This window comes from Euleptes europaea, chromosome 13, assembly GCF_029931775.1.
Source record: "Euleptes europaea isolate rEulEur1 chromosome 13, rEulEur1.hap1, whole genome shotgun sequence".
Classification (NCBI taxonomy): Eukaryota; Metazoa; Chordata; class Lepidosauria; order Squamata; family Sphaerodactylidae; genus Euleptes; species Euleptes europaea.
Window position 1 is genome coordinate 11,231,018 of NC_079324.1, and position 23,571 is coordinate 11,254,588.

Below are 23,571 nucleotides of genomic sequence, written 5' to 3' on the forward strand. Positions count from 1 at the left end.
TGCAACTGGGTATCATTAACCACTGCCCGTACACATGCATTCTCTGTAGTGACTCCCACCTATTGAAATGGATGGCTTGAGGATGTCAGGGGGGCTTTCTTTTTTTGGGTAGACAACACCACTTTGCCTTGTAAGTTGAGAACAGGATCACATTTTGTGTTTCTTTAAAGCATTTTTATTGTTGTTTGCAGTTTTTGCAAGACATCTGCCCAGGTCCTAGCAATGCTCTCCATGCTGCAGACTTTCAAGGGTGGTTCAGAGCTGCACTTGTACACTTTATCACTCATTCATAATTCAGCCTATCGTATGATGACAATGTAAGTTGGACGACTTGGCATACCCATTCTAAAGACTGAGACATTTACTTCCATCAAACCAGGACACATTCAAAGGACATGCAACGTTATTACTGCGGAGTTAACGAGCTAACCTTCGGGACCTGGATCGAAAGTTCACCAAGGCCATCGTTAGGAGGGGGGAGGGCAGGGGGGGAAACATCAATATGGTTAGATACGTCAACAAGCTAAACGCTTCCATGGTTACCCAATCTAAAATCCTTTTCCATGTACTGTGTGTATAGACCAAACTATTATCTCAAAATTCACTTTGGTCTCAAATTTTGGAGTTCTGGATGAAGGGCCCATGAATGAGATCCCAAATCAAAGCAAGCCCATGTTCGGATCTAGAAGGGCAAGTTGAATGAATCCACCAAGTGCAAGAAACCAGCAAGGATCGACAATTAGCCAATGCACCTGTTACTTCCTTAGGAGTAGTTTTCTCTTGTCCAGGGAAACATCTGCCTTTGTTATGTGCTAGTTGTGTGATTTGTTTAAGGGATTTTCCTCCTTTACTTTGTACAGCTGATAAAGCTAGAGCAAGCCCTCACTCAAATAAAACAACAACAAAATCAGTATGTGAAAATTTCCTTAACCCTTTCTCCTCACAGTTTTCCTGATGAAAATGCTCCTCTTCCACTCAAGCCGCTTTGATTTATTTAATTTAATATATATTTCCTTATGGAGCTCAAGGTGGCTTTCAATACTAATAAAATTATTAAAATAGAATACACAAAAATACATAAAACAAAATTTTAAAATCACAGTGTAGGACGGCTCTGATCAAATGCGATCCTAAATAGAACCATCCTTCAGCTGCCTCCTAAAGATCAAAAGTGAAGGGGCTAGGTGCACCTCTCTGGGAAGATTGTTCCATAATCATGGGGCTGCCACTGAAAAGGCCCTTCCTTGTGTACCCACCAAACAAGCTCCTTTGATTGATGGGAAAGTCAGGATGGCTCTCCCTGTGATCTTAATTCCCAGGCAGGAACATACAGGAGAAGATGGTCCTTCAGATACCTCAGTCCCAAGCCATTTATGGTTTTAACAACACCTTGAATTGGGCTTGGGAATGCATTGGTAGCCAGTGTAATTGCTGTAATGTCAGGGTCACACTTTAGCCTCCTACTGAGGGAAAACATTTCTGTATTTTTTGTCACAATGGGGAGCTAAAGCATCCCAGGGTTCGTGGGCCAGTAGCATGAAGGGAAAAGGTGAAGAAGAGCTCCCTGATAGGCCAGGTGTTGGCTTTAAAGTGCAGCATCAGCAGCTATATAGTGTAAAGGAGAAAAGCGTCCCTTATGAGGATCACAGAACCACACAGAACATGACTCATAATATCATAGCAGTATGTTGCAGAGGCGCAATTTCAGAAATCCCTGCTTGTTTAAGAAGATCAAAATCCTATCTGGTTGGATATCAGTCATAGTTTGGTTTACCCACACTGGGACATGCAATACTGCATGAGATGAGTTCTTCATGCTGCACAGTATACATTCCAGACAGACAAAGACGATGGGCCCAAAAACCTCTGAGCAGATCCTGGTGATTTCCCTATAATTCAGCCTCTGGCGACGGCTCCTCCTTTATTCTGCATGCCGTATAAATTGCAATCACGTTAACTTGCACATCTGTGGTTAACTGGCATAATGCATGATGCTACTTTTGCATAATTAAAGGAGATGGATAAGCAATTCCCACAGAAGACCACTCTATGAAACCCTGCAAATCCTAACCTCCTCTCTGTTGTGAAGCTCTGTTTAGACTCAGGGCTCTAAAGGGCAAGGAACTCACCAAATCCTTTACAGAAAGTGTACACACAGACCCCACTTGAAGGAGGCCAGTATAATTAAATGAGCACCACAAAGCAATAGGCTAGGTTGGGGTATGGCTACCCCACATTATCAATTTCAGTGTGAGGTTTAAGGACTGGAAAAAGTCACATGAATGGTTTTTCTGGTTAGGTCAAGGAACGTTCCTGTCACTACACAGATGATGTCTGATCTCTACTACCTGCTCAGTGGTGTTTGCCCCACATGGAAGTTATCACTTCCAGAATTAGTACACAGAAGACAGAAAAGATGACGCAGGATGGAATGAAATGGAGGTGCATTGAATCTGGAGCTGTGAAATGGAATGGAGCAAAAGATGCACACATGATGTGAAAATGCATGACAACATTCTCCAATTTGATCATGCTGTCCGGCTGGCATGAATTTGATCTCCATGGGGTCCTGAGGGAGGTGCTTATTATTATGGTTTGTGCGTATGATGGATCTGTTTATCGCATGACGCAGGCATTCTTGGCAGATGGGATTAAAGTTCGATTGGGTGCTCGGCTGGATGAGTGCTGTGACTACATGCTGAGGCCATCTCAAATTGGCAAGAGGCGCTGAATTTTGCTGCCAGGTTATCAGTGAGTACAGTTTTACTTTCTCTCTCTCGAGAATGGTACATGCCAGGGATCATAATAGAGGGTGCTCAGAAGACATCAGGATCACATCTTGCAAAGTCAACCAAGTAGTATTGAAAAGGTTGAGCACCAGTTCAGTAGAACAGACCAATAACCTGCCAGCAAAATAAAGATATTAGCAAAGGTTCGAAGTCATTCTCTTTTGCCCTTACCTGGCCTCCCTGGTATGCCTGGTGGCCCATGGATACCTTTGGGACCTTCTGTGGTTGGCCCAGGCAGTCCTGGAGGGCCTGGAGGACCCTGAGGGCCGGTGAATCCCTGGGTACCTGTCTCTCCCTTCAGACCAGGGGATCCTGGGGACCCTGGGGGTCCAGGGAAGCCCGTATCACCCTTTTGACCTGTTTTTAAAAAAGAGACACATATTTACTGATGTCAACACATGCACACATGAAGCTGCCTTCTACTGAATCAGACCCTTGGTCCATCAGTCAGTACTGTCTACTTGGACTGGCAGCGGCTCTCCAGGGTCTCAGGCAGAGGTCTTTCACATCACCTACTCGCCTCGTCCCTTTAACTGGAGATGTCAGGGATTGAACCTGGGACCTTCTGCATGCCAAGCAGATGCTCTACCACTGAGCCACAGCCCCTCCCCAAACATCAATCTTGTATACATCACAGAAAGGAACAACTTTTAGGGACTAAAAGTCTTTAGAATATTCTAAAAATTATTTTGCAAGTAGTTCAACTCTCTGTTAAGAACAGAAGAAGAGCCCTGCTGGATTAGACCAGCGGTCCATCTAGTCCAGCATCTTGTCTCACGAAGTGGCCAACTTGTTACCCTGGAGGGCTAATGACAGGGCATAGAGGCCAAGGCCTTCCCCTGACATGGCTTCCTTGGCATTTGTATTCTGAGGTTGACTGCCTCTGAATGTGGAGGTTTGCTTTAGTCACCACAGCTAGTAGCCACTGATAGACCTATCCACTATGAGTCTGTCTAATCCACTTTTAAAGCTGTCTATGCCTGTGACCATCACTACATCCTCTGGCAGCAAATTTCAAAGTTTAATCACATGTTGTGTAAAGAAATATTTCCTTTTGTCTGTCCTGAATCTACTGCCCATCATTTTCATTGGATGCCCTTGAGTTCTAGTGTTCTGGCAGAGGGAGAAAAAGTCCTCTTTGTCAGCTCTGTCCACCCTGTGCATAATTTTATAATCCTCTATCATGCCCTCCCCTAGTCGTCTCTTTCCTAAACTGAAAAGTCTCAGATGCTTCAGCCTTCTACCCACAAGACCAGAAATTACTATTTGTGGGATGGAGAGGGGGGAGGAACATCCTTGGAAACCCAGCAGGGGTTCTTCAATGAGAAGATCAGGAACTATGGATTAACTGGGGGGGGGGGGGAACCATATTCAACATGACCAATAGCTTAGACAACTGCAGGAAGGCATCGGGAGGGTTGTAGGGTGTACACTGGATAACAGTAATACTCTATATAGACCTAGGCAAGCATTCCACATTAACTGACTGAGCTGTCTCAAACATGCTACCAAATGTTCCATGATGAACAGGGGGGAAACTATGCAAGCCTCTCTCACTTTTTTCTCCCACCACCCCTGCCCTTTCATTCCTTGGAGGAACCCGATTTTTTCCCTAGTTTGTTCTTCCAGGACTTTACACCTCTGATTGGGGTTTAGTGGCAGACAATGCCAACATTGGGGGGGGGGGGGTTTCCTGCAGTTAGAAACTTTTAAAAATGTGACCACAAAGGTCCCAAGAAGCGTCACAATTAACGGAAGAGTAATCAATTAATTTACTGTTACAATGAACACTTCTATTGGAGATAGAACACAACAAGTAGCCGTGTTGGTCTGTCACTAGCATTAAAAAAGAGCAAGAGTCCAGTAGCACCTTAAAGACTAACAAAATTTCTGGCAGGGCGTGAGCTTTCATGAGCCACAGCTCACGAAAGCTCATACCCTGCCAGAAATTTTGTTAGTCTTTAAGGTGCTACTGGACTCTTGCTCTTTTCTACTTCTATTGGAATAAGTTTCAAAATACTTCTATCTGGAAAGGCTGATTAATCTGTGTTTTTCAGAAGATTTGCTAACAAAGCAATGGGAATTTCATCACTAATACAGTTCAGAAAATTCTTATACCAGTAAATGCACCAGAGGGGAATTGTCCTGAGGTAAATTTAGTCAGTTTAAGACTACTGAATGGGCTGGACCGAGGTATTTTGAGACAGAGATTCCAAATGACGCCCAAATAATTAACACAGTGCACAGCCTACTGCAAGGATCACCCAACTGGAACAAGTTGGAGTCGTCCAAGAACACTGCTTCCAATGCAGCTTGTGCTGGAGAAATTTCTGTCTGTTTTGCATCTGTCTCCAAATGTATCATGCTCAATACCTGGCCGCCTCACCTTACCTCATGGCAAGGGTGATTTGCCTCTGGAAATATGGGAGTAAGGAGGCACAGAGTCATTCCTGGCCCATGTTAGGTCTCCCTTCAAATGTTGGCTGCTCTGCCCTGTGTCATGGGGTTGGATTTGACACAGCACGTACTTCTTTGCCCTTCCAATAAACTCATGCACTATACAACAGCAACTCACTCCAAGATCCCTCATGCTAACATAAATGGAAACTTCATCTCTAGCAATTTCTTGTTAATCTGTTACTGCTTCCAACAGTAAAGCAAAATAAACTTTGCCTGATAATCCTGGGAGTCCTGGTGGTCCGGGTCGCCCAAAACCTGGTTGGCCTGAAAAATACAATCGGAACGCGCAAATAAGCACAACAATGAATCTTGCAGCACTTTGAAAACCAACAAATGTATCGTGGCAGAAAAGCCAAGAGACCACTTCACCAAATGCATGCACACATACAGGTACAAACATAAGTGGTGGTGGGGAGGATAGATTAGAAATTAAGGCCAGAAGGTCCAGTATCTCAGGTCACAAAAATTACATTACAGATCTGCAAATGCAACACAGAGGTGAAGCTTCAGTTGGTGAATTTCTGGCGCAGCTGCCATCCCAAGCATTCATACAATGAATCTTGGAGAAAACATACAGAAGAGGTGCCTGACCTGGTTCACCTTTCTGTCCAGCGGGCCCAGGAATGCCATCCCTCCCTGGGTGTCCTTTCTCTCCTGGAAGACCTGGTTGGCCAGAACGGCCTGGTTCACCTAAAGGATAGTAGAACAGGACAGGTTATAAGCAGTTCCCATGCCTAACTTTATGATCCACAAATGCAAACCAAAGAACTGCCAAAGTAATAATCATTCTACACAAAACAAAGAAAATTCATTATTAAGGCCAAAACATTTCTTTACTTCTTTACTCACACAGCTATGGCGGTGGGATGTGCCATCAAGTCACAGCTGACTCCTGGCGACCCAGTAGGGTTTTCAAGGCAAGAGATGAACAGAGGTGGCTTGCCATTGCCTTCCTCTGCACAGCAGTCCTGGACTTCCTTGGTGGTCTCCCATCCAAATACTAACCAAATGCTAACTGATCTGACAAGATCAGGCTAGCCTGAGCCATCCAAGTCAGGACTACACACACAACAATAAGTCCTGTTAAAGGGATTCAAACATTCAACTACTTGAATGCATTCTCTGTGAGCCAACGGACTCCGCCTACGAATGATGTGCCAGCAACTCCACAGAGTCCAAAAGAATCCCAACTGATCCAGCTGTTGTCCAAGCAAAACTTGCAGTTGATGGTTATGACTGTTATGGTTCCTCAAGAAAAACAGTGTTGCTTACCTGTAACTGTTGTTCATCTAGTGGTCTTCCGTGCAGTCCCACATGGGTACTGCGCACGCGCAGGCCAGCTGCGGAGAACTTATGCTGGAAAGCTCTAGAATGTTCGGGCTGCTCGCGCCCCCTCCCCATCCAAGGCTCTTCATGCCCAAGCGGTCATGTGATAGGAGAGGGGCGAGCAGCCGTCCCTCCAGTTCTCCACTTCGCCGCCGCGGAATTGACCTAGAAGGAAGGAGCAACCCACAGCAGGGATAGAGGGAGGGATGTGTGTCTGCACAGAAGACTACTAGATGAACAACAGTTACAGGTAAGCAACACTGTTTTTCATCGGTGTGGCTTCTGTGCAGTCCCACATGGGAGAATAGCACGCTAATGAAACACAGGAGGCGGGAGTAAGGTTACAACTACCAATTTATTAACTCCCTACAGAACTGTATTCAACATTGCCACACCCACGGAGGAGTCGCAGCGAACGCCCACATCCATGGAATAATGGCGAACAAAGGTAGCCGGACTGGACCAAGTCGCAGCCCGACATATCCACCAGGCTAGCGGAACCCAAGAATGCTGCCGAGGCCGCCACTGCCCTGGTGGAGTGCGCCTTCAGATGCAGAGGGCAGACCTTGCCCGCCACCTGGTATGCTATGGAGATGGCCTTGGTCACCCACCGGGAGATGGTCTGTGACGAGGCCTTACGGCTCTTCTTTGGCCCAAAAAAACATACAAACAGACTATCCTCTTTCCGATACTGCTGGGATCTGTGTAAATAAAATAAAAGTGCCCTCCTTACATCCAGCGTGTGCAAGCGTCTTTCCTCATCCGTTTGAGGGTTCGGAAAGAAAGTAGGCAGCACTATGTCGTGGGAAGTATGGAATGGGGAAACTACCTTGGGAAGGAAATCCACACTAGTACAGAGGACCACCCTATCAGTATACACCTTAAGAAAGGGTGGGTCATGACACAGGGCAGACAAGTCACTGACCCTCCTGGCCGACGTAATGGCCACCAGAAATGCTACCTTGTAGCTGAGGTAGTACAATGCACAGGAGGATAGCGGTTCAAATGGCTTGGTCATTAGTTGAGACAGTACCCTGGTAAGGTTCCACTGCGGTAGAGGTGCCCTAACCGGAGGGAAAATGTTATTAAGACCTTTTAGGAACCGTTTACACAAGGGGTGGGAGAACAGCGACCGACCCCCCCACTCCCTCATGTAGTGACAAAATAGCTGCTAAATAAACTTTTACTGACGAATTTGCCAGCCCCTTTTCCTTCAGGGATAAAAGATACTCGAGCACCCTGGCTAGAGGGCAGGAACTTGGATTAAGACCTTTGTCCACTGCCCACCTCTCAAACCCCTTCCACTTGCTACTATAGGAACGTCTGGTGGAGGGTTTTCTAGCAGCTACAAATACCTCAGTGACTGCACCCCAACTAATAGATGAGCCATGCCGTGAGGTGGAGCGAAGCAGGGTCGTGATGCCACACGTCGCCAATCGATATTATGTCCGGGGCTACCAAGAGTTCCCAAAACCACCCCTGGGCCAGCTTCCACAGCAGGGGAAACCATGGCCTCTTTGGCCAGAACGGGGCTATCAGGATCACCCGGGCCTTTTCTGTTGCCAGTTTGCCTACCATTCTGTGGACGAGGGGGACTGGGGGAAAGGCGTACGTCCACGGGATCTGAAACGCATCCCCTATCGATCGTGGATCCAGTGCAGCACTTGAACAGAAGATGGGGCACTTTGTGTTTGCCTCCGTCGCAAATAAGTCCACGGAGGGGGCACCCCAATGAGCCACTACCTGATCCAGAATGTGATTGTCTAATGACCACTCATGTAGCCTGTCCGACTCTCTGCTGAGAGCAACAGCCACAACGTTTGATTGTCCTGCAATATGAATGGCCGTAAGAGAGGCATGGTGTTGAACCGCCCACTCCCAAATGAAAATGGCCTCCTCGCAGAGCCGTCTTGATCCTGTACCACCCTGCTTGTTTATGTAGTACTTTGCGACGACGTTGTCTGTCGCAATCAGGATCCGTTTTCCTTGCAGCGTCCCTGTGAAAGAAACCAGAGCGTACCTTATAGCCCTGAGTTCCAAAAGGTTAATATGCAGCTGGGCATCCTCCATGGACCACCTCCCCTTGGTTTGTAGGTGACCACAATGCACCCCCCAACCCATCAGGGAAGCGTCTGAACAGCTGAACATCGTGGGATGGCACTCCGAATTGCACCCCTGTAAGCAGGTGTGAGCTCTAGCCCTGCGGCAAACCATAAACAGATTCCAGCAGACGGCAAATCCACGAAAGCAGTTTTATTGGTTATCATCGACAGGTTTCAGAAGCCATACTCAAAAGGACACTAGTAAGGGGCAAAGGCAAGGTACATGGCATATATGGGAAAGCAAAAGGAGATAACTGGTAACCCAGGCAACCCCACTCCCAGAGGCAGGAAGGAGTATTTGGCGATTCCCACAGTATGGGAATCTATGAAGACTAAACACGGGCCTGGACTGGCCTTGGACAGAATAGCAAAGCAATACCTGGAAGCACAACCACGAACCATCCTCATGGCCTGCTCCTGACATTCTGCCCCTCCAAAGACCCCCCCTCACCCGCCCACCAAGGGTTTGTGAGGGTAGGCGGCATGGAATTCCTGTACCAGGCGGGGGGCGGAGACATCAGAGGCACGCACCCGTTCATCTTGGGCAAGACCAAAATGTTTCCAGCGGACCAAGTAATGAAGGGTACCGTAGCGAAAGCGAGAATCCAGTATCTTAGCCACTTCAAAATGTCCCCCCCCCACACACACACACCATTTCAGGCACTTCAGGTTGTGGCTCAGGATGCCATTTTGGGGAAGGAACAAACGGTTTTAAAAGACTGATATGGAACACAGGATGAATTCTCCGTAGAGACTTGGGCAAGGAAAGTTCTACAGTTACTGGATTAATAATCCGGGAAATAGGGAACGGACCCACGTACTTGGCACTGAGTTTATTGCACGGGCGGGTGGATCGTAGGTTCCTGATGGACAGATAGACGAGATCCCCCACTTTGCAATCTTTACCAGGGGAGCGATGTTTATCAGCCTGAGCCTTGTAATTGCGTTTGGCTCACTCCAGGTTTTTGACCAGCCATGGCCAGGTTGTTTGTATGGAACGTACCCATTCAGCCACATCGGCTCCCCCTCCTCCCCAGAAACATCAACATGACCAACAGGGCCAGACTCTTTACCATGGACAATCTGAAACGGGCTGAACCCAGTGGATTGGTGAACCGCATTATTGTAAGCATATTCGGCAAAAGGCAATAGGTCTACCCAATCATCTTGATGGTAATTAACGTAACAGCGCAAATAACATTCCAAGACCGCATGCACCCGTTCGGTTTGACCATCCGTCTGGGGATGGAAGGCACTAGATAGTCCTTGTTCCACTCTGACCAGTTTGAGAAAAGCCTTCCAGAATTTGGCCACAAAATTTGAACCCCTGTCCGTGATTATTTTGTGCGAAAAGGAATGTAGACGGAAGACATGTGACACAAAGAGGGTGAAGAGCGACTCTGTGGGCCGATCAACCTTGGTGGGATATTGGGGAAGTCTAGACAAAGCGTCAGCCAGCAGATTTTGGTTCCCTGGTACGTGCTTCAGGATGAATCGGAATTGGGCAAAGAAGTCCGCCCAACGCACTTGTTTCGCGGACAGTTTGCAAGCCTCCGTTAGGGCGACTAGGTTTTTGTGATTGGACCACACCTCAAAAGGCACCGTGGACCCTTCCAAAAACTGCCTCCACACTGTCAGGGCATGTTTTACAGCGGCGGCTTCCTTTTCCCAAATAACCCAATTGAGTTCAGATTGAGTGAACTTTTTAGAAAAATAAGCGCATGGACGCAGGTGTCCATCCTCCCCCCGCTGCAGAAGCGCACCCCCCCATCGCTACATCGGAAGCGTCTATGTGCACTATGAACGGCTGAGTGCAGTCGGGGTGCTGCAAGACAGGCTCGGATGTAAAAAGCTGCTTAAGGCTATCGAAGGCGGCTTGACACTGGGGGGTCCACTCCACCCGGGCGTTGGGTAAGGTGGCTGTATCCCCCTTCCCCTTAGTCTTAAGGAGGTTCGTGATGGGCAGTGCAATCTGTACGAAATGAGGAACGCCCTGTAAAAATTCGCAAATCCGAGAAATCTTTGAACTTTTTTACGAGTAGAGGGTGGTTCCCAACTGAGAACCGCTTGCACCTTTTCTGGATCCATAGTCAGTCCCTGGTGCGAGATCACATATCCTAGGAAAGTTAATTGCTTCCTGTGGAATTCGCACTTAGACAGTTTGGCATAGAGCTGATGATCTCTAAGACGTTGCAATACCTCTCTGACCAAGGCAACATGCTCATCCATGGTTTTAGAGTAAATAAGAATGTTATTTAAATAAACTACCACTCCTCTGAACAGCAGGTCATGGAGGATCTCATTAATGAGTTGCATGAAACCCCCGGGGCCCCTTTCAATCCAAAAGGCATCACCATAAACTCGAACATTCCAAAGCAACTGGAAAAGGCCATCAGAGATTCATCCCCCTCCCGAATTCTGACTCTGTAATAAGCCTCGACTAAATCCAACTTGGTGAAAATGTGTCCTTCCTTCAATTGTCCCAAGAGATCAGAAATGAGGGGGATGGGATAGGCATTTGTTTGAGTAACAGCATTGAGTTTCCGGAAGTCAATACACAAACGCAAATCGCCCGTTTTCTTACGCACAAAAAAGGCCGGTGCCGAACAGAGCGCGGTGGAGGGTCGGATGAAACCGCGAGCCAAGTTCTTGTCTAAGAACTCGCGGAGCACTGTCCGTTCTGTAGGGCTCATTGTGTAAATCTTACTCTTAGGCAGTTTTCCATCCCCCACCACCTCAATAGCACAATCCGTCTGGCGGTGGGGAGGTAAAACATCACACTCTTGGACACTGAATACATCCGCGAAGTCCTGATAGTCGGGTGGCAGTTGGGTCGGATTGGAGGTGTCCGAGGCCAGGGCAGGAGTTGGTTTGATCACGGTCTTAATAGCCACTTCAAATCGGTGCAATTCACATAGCGGGCTATTGAACGTTAAGGTCCCAGCTTCCCAGTCTATGGTGGGACTGTGTCCTTTGAGCCAATTTGCTCCCAACACCACAGCATATTGAACGTTGGGCACAATAGTAAAGTTGATTTGTTCCCAATGGTGGCCAATTCCCATTTCCACTCCGTCAGTGCGACGGTCTACTGCCCCCCCCCCCGAAATCACTGCCATCCATTTGGGCAAACTGGACAGCTGCAGGCAGAGGGGCTGACTTCACTTGGAGAGCCTTAAAGGTGGTTTCGTTTATTAACGAGCGGGCACAACCTGAGTCTATTAAGGCTTTAACTTGTAATTGAGGACCTTTTCTATAATGTCGTAATATCACATCTACATATAGTCTCTTCTACGTCACTCACCATGAAAGGAGCCTTGGGTTTCGCAGGAATGCCTGAAGAGGTCTGCGGTATCGCTCCTACCGCAGACCCGGTCTGTTTTTTGGCTGTTTGCTGGGGGATTCCAAGTTAAGGGCTGGGAAATTCCAGTGGTTGCCCACCTCTGAAGAAGCGGGGCTACTCTCCCCAGGGATAGTAATTGTAATTGTGGATCCCGACGGGTTTGCTGGCGAAAGGTCCGTTGTCACTTCTCCGGCATGCAGAGCTGGGGGGGCTTTTCGTCTTGGAGCGATGCTCCGCTCGGCAGTGGTGCCTCTCCCCCGAGCACGTCCTCTCCCGCGAGGTGTCCCTTCTGGTTGGGAAGTGGGACTCGGCAGACCAGGACGTGATGGGCAAGTGGCCGCAAAGCGACCCATGGCAACACAAATGAGGCAGGCTTTAAAATTGCAACGCCCTTACTAGTGTCCTTTTGACACTTCTGAAACCTGTCGATGATAACCAATAAAACTGCTTTCGTGGATTTGCTGTCTGCTGGAATCTGTTTATGGTTTGCCGCAGGGCTAGAGCTCACAAAAGGCCACTAGTAAGAGGCAAAGGCAAGGTACATGGCATATATGGGAAAGCAAATGGAGATAACTGGTAACCCAGGCAACCCCCCTCCCAGAGGCAGGAAGGAGTACTTGGCGATTCCCACAGTATGGGAATCTATGAAGACTAAACACGGGGCATGGACTGGCCTTGGACAGAATAGCAAAATAACACCTGGAAGCACAACCATGAACCATCCTCATGGCCTGCTCCTGACAGCAGGTTGCAGTCCCCACCCCACCAATTCAGGGACCGTATTACCACCCTAGGCATAGAGAGCATCTTGCCCTGTCTATCCACATTTGGCCAGAAATGCTGCAAAAGCCCCAATTGCAGAGGCCTCATCCTAAGCCTGGCCAGCGGTACCACTGCTGTGGTAGAAGCCATAAGTCCCAAAAGCTTCTGGATGCGAATAGCTCGTTGAAAGCGATTCCTTTGAAAAGCTTCTACCATAGATTGAATTGCCCTTAATCTCTGAACGGGTGGAAATAATTTGCTGTTGGGAATCCAGCACTGCCCCAATGAATTCAATGGTCTGTGTGGGCTCGTCTAGACTAAGCCACATTAACAATTAGCCCCAATTTGTCCATGAGATGTAAGATGATATCAACACTCTGTCTGACCTCGCTGGGGGAAGAGCCAACCACCAACCAGTCATCTAGATAGGGGAATATAACAACCCCCCTGCCGAGCCAGGTAACCGATTACCTCCCCTACACATTTAGTGAATACTCGGGGGGCGGTAGCCAATCCGAAGGGCAAAACGTTGTATTGAAACTGGGCACCTTCGCAGGAAAAATGGAGAAATTTCCTGCATGATTCATGAATGGTGATGTGAAAATAGGCATCCCTGAGGTCCATCACCGCAAAGAATGCCCCAGGGCTCAACAAGGTTTCAATCTCTTGGACTGACACCATTCGGAAGGGTCTGATGCGAATAAACTTGTTAATCGTTTGAGGTCCAAAATGGGCCTCTTACCACCCCCTTTCTTGTCTATTAGAAAGTAGTGGGAGTAAAAACCTCTGTCACACTGGTCCACTGGCACTTGGCTGACTGCCCCCCTTTGGAGCAGCTCTGCCATTTCATCCTTCAACACCTGAAGGGCCTGTGCATCCCTTGGCAGAGGGCGCAAAGAAGGAGGATAATGAAGCCATTCCAAGAAATAACCTTTCTTTATTATGGACAACACCCATTGACCGGTTGAAATAAGGCACCATTCTGAATAGTATGCAAACAGTCTATTCAGGAACCGTAAAGAAGGTAACTCAGAAAGTGGGGCGGTCATTGGGCTCCCTTTTTGGGGTTTGGTCTGCCCTGTGGGGATCTATCACCCCGTTTCCCCCTATTCTTGGAAGGAAACCGCCTTTGATCCGATGTATTAAAGGACTGGCAGTTTTGGTCCGAAAACTGGTAGGCCGTAAATCGGTATCCTCTGTTATAGAAAGAGGGATTTTGTCTGGGCTTGTATCTGGGCCGAAATGCTGGGGCTGAAGATGTGGGTGCTGTAATGCCCAAAGACTTCGCGATGGCCCGGTCTTTTTTGTATTTCTGCAGGTACTCATCCGAGGCCTGATTAAAAAGAGCCCATTCGTCAAATGGCATGTCCTCTAACCTGTTCTTGGCTTCTTGTGGTAAGTTAGAGGAGCGAAGCCAAGAGAAGCGTCTGAGTGCCACACTAGACAATAAAGTTTTGCTGGCAACATCGGCAGCATGTCTTGCCGCATAAAGCTGATGGCAGCCCAGCCTATAGCCTTCTGACTGCATAGCCTTAGCCACCATAATCATTTCCTCGGTAACTTCAGGGAAGATATCAGTAACATGCTCCCAGAGCAACATTTGGTAGCGACCCATCAAGGCGCTATGGTTGGCTACCCTTAGGCCTAAGGAGCCTGCCGAATAAAGTCTCTGACCCAGCAGATCTAGTTTCCTGCCCTCCTTATCAGAGGGAGAGGAATGGGACCCCGCTTTCCCTCTGGCTGGGAGAGTGTCAGCTACTAAAGAGCTACTGGGGGAATGTTGATACAGACACGGGAATTCCCCCTCTTGAACTTTATACAAATTATCCACCTTCCGAGGGATGGGTGGGTAAGAAGCTGGCTTGGCCCAGTTGGTAAGGGCGACACCTCGTATACCCTTCACCATGGGAATGGCGACAGGCTCTGTCTCAGGGGAGTAGAGGACGTCCATTATAGCGTCCTCTTCTCTAGACTGCGTTGGATCAACTTTAAGTCCCAGGGCCTTGGCCATTCTGGCCAATTGCTCATTGTAACCCCTAATGTCCTCTGAAGGAGAAACCGGGAAGTGGTCTCCGACGACATCATCAGGGAAAGGCCAGGAAGAGGTCTCAGAACCCCTATGGGACGACTTAGAGTCCTCCTCAGAGTCTGAAGGATCGGGGGGGAAAGACCTGCCTCGACTGACGACCAGTCTCTCTTGGTACCGAGGCTCTCGACATCGAAGCTTTCGGTCCCCTGTCTCTCGGAGATCTGGAATGGCCTCTCGACGTCGAAACACGGTGACGAGAATGAGACGGACTCACTCGGCGTCGACGATCCTCATGCCTCCTCTCGGAGGAATGTGAATATCGGTGTCGCTCGGTACTCCAATGTGGAGATGCTTCTCAGCGCCGTGATGACTCCTTGGGCGAGTCATGGTGTTGCAATGAGTCTCGATGCCGGTTATCCCTCTGATGCGGAGGGGGGGAATGGCAGCATGAGCAGTTGCCTCTCTGGTCCCAGTACCGACGGGCTCGGTAGCAATCACTATGGTGAGACTCCGCCGAATGTCGGGAGCGTAACTCGGAGTCGGACTGGAGATCTGGAATCACTATAACATCGTGGTCTGAAGGAGAGAAGTACATCAGGTCCTCTTGAGGAGACCGTTTTCTCTTAGGGGAGATAGAGAGTCCCTGATCCCTGGGATCCTTGCCCCTAGAAGGGGTGCGACTGTGGCATCCCTTGGACGAAGCGGGTGAAGGGAGACAAGTCTCACCCGACCTAGAAGAGCGGTGGTGCCGGTCGTCTGGGCTCCATTCCACAGGCAGGAGGGGGAATAGCTGTAAGTCGCCCTTTAGCGAGGACAGTTGGGAAAAGGATGTCGAGGGATTCTTCGACACCGATCCTTCCTTAGTTGCCGACCCCTCCTTAGGCAATGACACGCTCTTCGGTACCGAGTCCTTCTTCGGTGTCTAACCATCCTACGACACTGACTTCTTCTTCTTTGACGTCGAGGGTGAAGAGTGAGGCGCATCCCCCGCATATCGAGGAGGTGTATCAGGCGCTCCCTTACTCTTCGAAGAGGACGTCATCTGTTTAGAAGAGTCTGATTTTTTTGCCTTCTTTTTAGACAAAGAAGGGGATTTTTTTGAAGGGGCTCCGAGGACCGGAGCGAGGGATTGCTCATATAAATAAGCCTTGAGCTTAAGTGCTCTGTCCTGGCGGGAACGATGAGTGAGCGCACTGCAATGCCTGCAGGATGCCGCAATATGAGCTTCCCCCAAACAATAAATGCATTCCTCGTGCTCGTCTAACTGCGACATCTTGTAGCCACACGAAGAACACTTTTTAAAGAGAGCCATCATATCATTCATATGACGACGCAAAATCAAGAGCTCACCAAAAAACCGTTCTTACTCACGCAGCGGCGAAGAAAGAACTGGAGGGATGGCCACTCGCCCCTCCCCTATCACATGACCGCTTGGGCGCGAAGAGCCTCGGACAGGGAGGGGGCGTGAGCGGCCCGAACATTTTAGAGCTTTCCAGCATAAGTTCTCCGCGGCTGGCCTGCTCGTGCGCAGTACCCATGTGGGACTGCACAGAAGCCACGCCGATGAATTGTCTATAACATGAAGATGTCTCAAAATTAGTTTCTGGTTCAGCTTGGGAGGCCAAGGATTTACCTACGGAAGTCTCCCATTCTTGAGCCGTAGTCCCAGTGAAAGAGCTATAGCAGGCACACCTGATTTCCAGCATTTCATAAAAACAAAGTAATCCACCTCTCTATGACATAAGAAAATGCAAATACCACTTCCCACAGTAACGTCGGTTAAAGAACATGCTTATTTATCGCAGTTGCACAACTCCGCGCCATCAAAGTATGCGAGAGAATTTTTTTCCTCATCAAAATGACTGTATAAGGAGGTTCAGGCACAAAGACAGTGGCCGAAGTCTGGGATGGACCACTTCCAATTGCAAATGGGGGCTCATGTGGCTAAAAGTTCTATACATTTAAAAATTCTCCCACACACTGGATTTATGCGATACGTTTTCTCCTGGGCATGCAATTTTTCTGTGTGGTGGAACTTTTGGAAGCCATTAAATCATGCAAACCTAGATCAGTTTACAGCCTCAAAAAGAAGTGGGCCAGTGACTTGCTCTTGCTCAACAGTGGACTTCACAGACAAGCAAGAATTTGAACACGTTTCCCACAGTGAAACTACCTGAATAGTGAATCTATCCATCTATCCATCCATCCATCATCCCATAGTTTCTCCAAGGAGCTCAGAGAGGCATACATGGTCCTCTCTTTCCCATTTTAGCCTCATAACAAACTTGTGGGGAAGGTTAGGAAGAGTGTGTGTGACTGATACAAGGTGAGTTTCAGAGTAGTGTGGGAATTTGAAGCCAGATCCTTGTCCAACACTCTAAACAGCCCAAAATAACACAACTTTGAATGTAGTGTGTGTTATGTTAAGTGCCGTCAAGTTGCTTCTGACTCATTGCGACCACACGAATCAATGTCCTCCAAAACATCCTATCGTTAACAGCCTTGCTCAGGTCTTGAAGACTGAGGGCTGTGGCTTCCTTGATTGAGTCAATCCATCTCATGTTGGGTCTTCCTCTTTTTTTGCTGCCTGCAGCATTATTTTCTAGTGACTTGTCTTCTCATGATGTGACCAAAGTATGATAGCCTCAGTTTAGTCATTTTGGCTTCTAAGGACAGTTCGGGCTTGATTTGATCAAGAACCCACTTATTTGTCTCCCCGCCAACACCCATTTCAAAGAAATCTACTTTCTTCCTGTCAGCTTTCTTCATTATCCAGCTTTCACACCCATACATAGTAATAGAGAATACTATGGCATGAATTAACTTGATCTTTCTTAAGTACCCAGACTATTTCCCAAGGTTGCCTAAGGATTACCAAAACCAAGCAGGCCAGGATTATTATTCCAGTGTTACAAATGGGGAAAGGAGCACGGAGGCAGAGAGACAGTTAATTGAGGGCTTCAGGTCCCCAAGCAAGTTCTTAGTTGAGTTTTAATATGGGACTCTTCAATGAGGGGTACTTACAACATTCCTCCCCACCAAAAAAAATTATCTTCAGATTTGGGTCCTCCAAATTATCTGGTCATGTTTCTGGAGTGGCCCCAGTAACTCAGTGAACTGCTATTTTTCCTTTTTTGATGAATTGTTTGACATAGTTTTCAATTCATGTCTCCCCCTCATCCCCAACACGTTAATGACATGCACCAGTGTACACATTCATTGACTATATCACAGGACAAAAAGGTTGTAAGATTTCATCTTGTCCCCCATACTATTTAACATCTACATGAGAGGACATCCAGAATGAAATGTCATTGATAAGCTGATGACACCTGGACCTATCAAAGTGGCATTTCAAGGTTCCTAAAACTCACACCACAAAAAAAAATCTTACACCTACCTGGAAGTCCTGATGGTCCTGGGGTACCTGGATTCCCTGGTGGTCCATCAATACCTTTTGGTCCCACAGTGCCTGGGGTCCCTGCGAAATCAGAGTTGTAGATTTTTAGAAGGATAAAGGATGCATAGTACAATGTAACCACACACCTGTTTACCTGAACTGCAAAATGCTATGAACAGTGTAATATCTGGTCACAGACTGCCGCCCAGAAATACCAAAATAGTTGATTTTATAAATTGTTTCATTTTTAGTATTTTATTGAAATGTTATTGTATTTATTACATTGATTATCATGTTGTGAGCAGCCTTGAGCCCAGCCTTGGCTGGAGAGTGAGGGAGAAAGAAAGAAAGAAAGAAAGAAAGAAAGAAAGAAAGAAAGAAAGAAAGAAAGAAAGAAAGAAAGAAAGAAAGAAAGAAAGAAAGAAAGAAAGAAAGAAAGAAAGAAAGAAAGAAAGAAAGAAAGAGAGAGAGAGAGAGAGAGAGAGAGAGAAAGAAAGAAAGAGAGAGAGAGAAAGACAGAAAGACAGAAAGAAAGACAGAAAGAAAGACAGAAAGAAAGACAGAAAGACAGAAAGAAAGACAGAAAGAAAGAAAGAAAAAAAGTGGGAAATGGCAAAATTTGGCCATTCAACAATCCAAACCAGCTGCCGCCACCACAAGCGCACACACGCCACATGCTGAAAAGCCAGATAGTAAAGAGAATAGAACTAAGAGCAAAGGACACCCATCAAAATTACAGCTGAAGCAAATCTGAAGTATAACATAGCATCCTCTCAAATGTAGTATTTGGGGGGGGGGGAAATGGATTTCTCTAAACAGTCTTTACCAAAATGTAGAATGTAACACCAAAGACAAGGAAAAAAGTTCTCCACGTTCTGTCTCAATCACAGACAGGGGCCTGGTGCCACCATAAACTAACAGAACACTCCAAAAAGCTTTCTTCTTGGTGGGATTTAAAGTGCCCTGGAACAAGATGAATGATATCCTTCAAAAGAATTTGGGGGCATTCCTATTGCAAGTACCCATATAAGATGTCGTTTCCACTGCAAACTAGCATTTGCTAAGCCAAATGTGAACTGAAGGGGAGTGTTCTGGGAGATATTTTCATGGCAGAGCTCGAATTTTAAATGTGGGTCCACACAGGAATGTCACCCATTCCCAAGTCAGCACCTCAGCACCAACATTCGGAAGCATACTGGTGCTCCCCTTTCCATTGTGGCTGACATCATCTGTGCTGATCCATCCACGTGAGAAAACAGGTATACTGGATGTGGCTTTTTTGAAGCTGTTTCCAGGCAAAAGGGCCACACAGATTGGCATAATGCAAGGATCCGAAGAATTATCCTCCTAGGATTTGTCTCAGTTCTCCCCCACCATTTATTTTATGGCATTGATAGTAGTGTGCATGGCAATAAGAAGAAAAAGCAGGCAGGTTGCAGAGTTACCTATTTCAGAAGCTGAAGCAGCACGAGAGCATGTGGGAAAAGAGAAGAAATTACTTATCCAACGAATGTGGATTTACCTGGGAACCCGGGAAGGCCACGATCACCTTTCCCACCTGGATTACCAGGCAAACCAGGCAGCCCAGGATTGCCAGGTGAGCCTTTACTGCCCGGGCTACCTGGGTATCCAGGCAAACCACTATCACCCTGTGGGAGGAGGGGGACACATAGGGAAGGGTTAACATTTTGTCATGTCAAAAAATTTTAAGCGATGAACTTCAAGTGACCAAAAGGCCGGTGAATTTTCTATGCAAATCTCAACTGAATATAAGATGCAGTCAACGTACACAGGAAGGCATGGCGGGGATAGGGAGGAGACATCACTCTTCCATGCGGCCTTCAACTTTATCAGGGCATCCAGCTCTATGGCTCTGATTCTTACCTTTGCTTCACCCTTCCTGCCCTCAGACGAGCCCCACAGAGTTCCCTAGCTCCTCTATACCATGAGCTCAAGTGCTCATCCCAATAACTGGCCACACCCCTTCACCCCAGTTGCCTGCACGCCTGCTTTCAATTCGCCCTGATCTCTCAGTTCCCACGCTGCTGCTCCTCCTCCTTGTACTGCTGCTGTGTGCAGCAGCCAGCCTCGTCTCACTGTTGGCCACTCTTCCAATGGGGCAGCGTCCCACTTCTCCACCTACGGTCTCCCTGGGGACTTCCTGGGCCCTCTGCCTCAGCCCAACCCACACGTCTGTGGCCTCCCGTCTGCCACAGTATTCCATTTCTCCTAGCGATGGGGAGATGGAATTAAATATGTGGGGCAGTGCGGCCCTGCCCTTGATTACAGGAAATGCTGCTCTGCTTCCCTATCATGAGAAAATGTCCATATTCTTTTAAGTCCCCCAGTCACATTAAAGACTAGAAACTTGTCGGTTTCTTTTGTTGGCACTTTTAGGATGTGGAATTCTGACAACATACCTTAGGGCCAGGTGGGCCTGGAATACCAATTTCGGAATGGCCTGATTCACCTTTGTCTCCCTTCAGCCCAGGAAATCCTGGAGAACCAGGCTGGCCAGGACGCCCAGGTATGCCTTGCAAACCTTTTGGTCCCAGAGAACCTATCCAAAATATTTAAAAAGAAGAAAATTCTGCAGTAGCTTCAAATTAAATGTTCACATCAAAACGGGATTGGATCCAATAAAGGTCCCTTCCAGGTGTAGAACTGCTGAATAGAACCTCCCTGTTCAGAGGCAGCATACCTTTGAACACCAGTTGTTGAGCAGCAACAATGGGGGAATCTTAGTCCCCTGCTTGTAGGCCTTCTGGGGGCATCTGGTTGGCTGTTGTGGGAAAAAGGATGCTGGACTAGGGTGTTTCCACACAGGTTATTTGCCCTGAGTTTGATGCTGTTAGGAAGTGGTTTTCCCCCCCTTGCTTCCCAACAGCATCGTGGTGCATTTGTGCGGCAACCTGGGTTCTACTGATATTAAGTTATACCAAAATATGCATCAAATTCTGTGAATTCCCAGTTTTCATTTTTTGAAAAAAATTAATTCTAGCCCCTTTTGATGCAGAGATATGGTCATTTATGCATGGAAGTTTTACCTGAGGTTCGTTGCTCGCTGGACCCACACTTTCCAGTTGGGTATCTCTGCACCAGCAGTCTCCAAACTCAAATCAAGCCCCACCCCTTTAAATGCTGCTTTGTAATTGGCTTACTTCGCAGTGCTTCCTGTGAGAGAAAATTCTTCCCCCACAAACCCAATTACCGCATAAATAAGATTTTTAAGAACAAAAAACAAAAAACGGAGCAATCTGAAAGGAAGGGGGGGGGGAGAAATCCAAGCCTCAGTTTTAAAAAGCCTTTCTTTTGCTCAGAAAGAGCTCCCAGGAAGCATTCGAATCCCAGCCTCTTTACACATTGCTTTGTGATTGGCTGTGAGAGAAAGAAAGCTTCTGTGTCCAGTGCTTTGCTTTCTGCATGGAGATTTCAGCTGGGCTGAACTCAGGGGAGAGGGAAGAGGTGGGTTAACAGAGGAATGGGAAGATTGCGAGGGCTGGCAGCAAGGTCATTTCTAATGGATGGGAAACTCATGCAGAACTCCAAGGAACAACCAGTCAGACAAGGGGTGAACGTGATTCCAAGTACCCATGCATAAATGACTATACGTACGATATCATATCTCACATCATAACAGAATGGGTTAGAGACTTACTTTTTAAAATGAAAGCTGAGAATACAGAGAAGCTGAGGAACATTTTGGCATAATGGTGTATCGATATAACACTACTGAATTGCTGATTGAAGGGAAAAAACTACCAAGAAAACCTGCTCTGTGGAATCCCAGTGTACCTTGTGCTGAATTAGCAGCTGGAGCAGCAACAAGGGAAACTACTCAAGCCTGTCTTCACATTGAAAACACCCTAGAGCATTGTTCCAATCCAGCAGAGCTCTTGTTACATTCAAAATGTACCTTACAGAACTCTGGTGAGTTAGTACCATTAACAATTTTTCTTTCTACTCTCCATTCCTTGGATCCTACACAGGCAACTGCAATCCTTTTTTAATTGAAGGTTTTCAAATACAATTTCAAATGAAGAAATCCTATGCAACAAGACTGGATCACACAGTTAAAACTTGTTTTTGATGGCCATTCTTCTTAAATAACTAGAGAATCCCACGTTCTCTACCTTCCCCATTTTAATTTTCCCACCCCACTGCTTAGCTAGAAATTCAACTCAAACTCAAAAAGTGTTTTCAGTACCTACCTGGAAAGCCCATTTCACCACTGGAACCTTTTTGACCAGGGGGTCCACTTGGCCCAGGTGGGCCGGGAAATCCTATGTCTCCCTTGGGTCCTAGAGAAACACAATTACTGTGAGCAGTTGGACAGCTAACAGCCAATCCCATCAGTACAGCCACTGGCTACATTGACCAGTTCAGAGGATGTTTTCCAGGCATCAGCACATTCCCCCTCCCCAAGTTTTACATGGCATATTATTATATTAATATTATATTTATATTATTTATATTTATATTATTTATAGTATTTATATTTATATTATATTTATATGCCCTTAATATCTTCAGGAGGTGGAGCCAGCCACAAAACGGCTGCTGTAGCTTACCTTCAGTTACATGGTGCAGATCCTTGTGCTGTGGTGGCAGCTGCTGCCAAAGCAACATTTAAAAAAAAATTGCACAGCCAGTCAAGTCTCCAGTCAGAGGTCCTGCTGGACAAAAGCCCCACCTGGCCCTGCCCACTTTCAAGAAAGACTTGGCAGGTGCCCAGAAAAGTGTAGGTGGGCACCATGTTGGTGACCCCTGCTTTAATCTGACGAGAACACATTATACAAATTCTGCATAATTCCCCTAAATATCATGCAGAATTTGTTTTGAAGGGGCACATTAACTGGAGAAGGAATCTTATCGGCAAGGGCTTAGGTGGGATCCAGGGATGTGGCAGAGAACAGCCAAGAACCGACAATTCAAATTTCAAAAAGAACAGCTATGAAAAGGGACATAATGTATCCATTGCTCATAATGTATCCATTGTTACTCCAGATCCCCTCTGCTCTTCAAAAATGACGATTTCAAATCTTATTAGATCAGAGTTCACACTCAAAAGCAAGGCTTCCCCATCAAACTATTTCTCAAATTGAATTGGATCTATGGAACTTTCAATGAGCAGCCCCTATGGCAATTCACACCTTGGACCCATTTCCCCACATTCCCCACAACATCTGCAGACACCACAGATATAGGAAAAATCATTTTAAATTGTGCTGGTCTATGACCATAACAACAATAAACAAACAAACAAACATTTTAAATGCCATGGATGAGCACTTCTATGATCCCATAATTCAGGGATTTCTCAATTCACACCCTGGGCTTTGGAGAAATGTAACCGTAGATGT

At 47.0% G+C, this 23,571-nt stretch overlaps 1 protein-coding gene across 1 annotated transcript in view; it reads right to left on the minus strand.

The window, feature by feature from the left end:
* The window catches only part of COL4A5 (collagen type IV alpha 5 chain), a 191,677-nt gene that overhangs the window by 26,605 nt on the left and 141,501 nt on the right, over window positions 1–23,571 (minus strand). Inside the window, exons 37-43 of the mRNA XM_056858951.1 lie at window positions 22,420–22,509; window positions 20,629–20,768; window positions 19,731–19,857; window positions 18,209–18,289; window positions 5,841–5,939; window positions 5,463–5,513; window positions 2,961–3,146 (exon numbers count right to left, since the gene is read on the minus strand). Of these exons, the coding sequence (XP_056714929.1) occupies window positions 2,961–3,146; window positions 5,463–5,513; window positions 5,841–5,939; window positions 18,209–18,289; window positions 19,731–19,857; window positions 20,629–20,768; window positions 22,420–22,509 (774 nt within the window). The remainder of the gene's footprint in view (window positions 1–2,960; window positions 3,147–5,462; window positions 5,514–5,840; window positions 5,940–18,208; window positions 18,290–19,730; window positions 19,858–20,628; window positions 20,769–22,419; window positions 22,510–23,571) is intronic.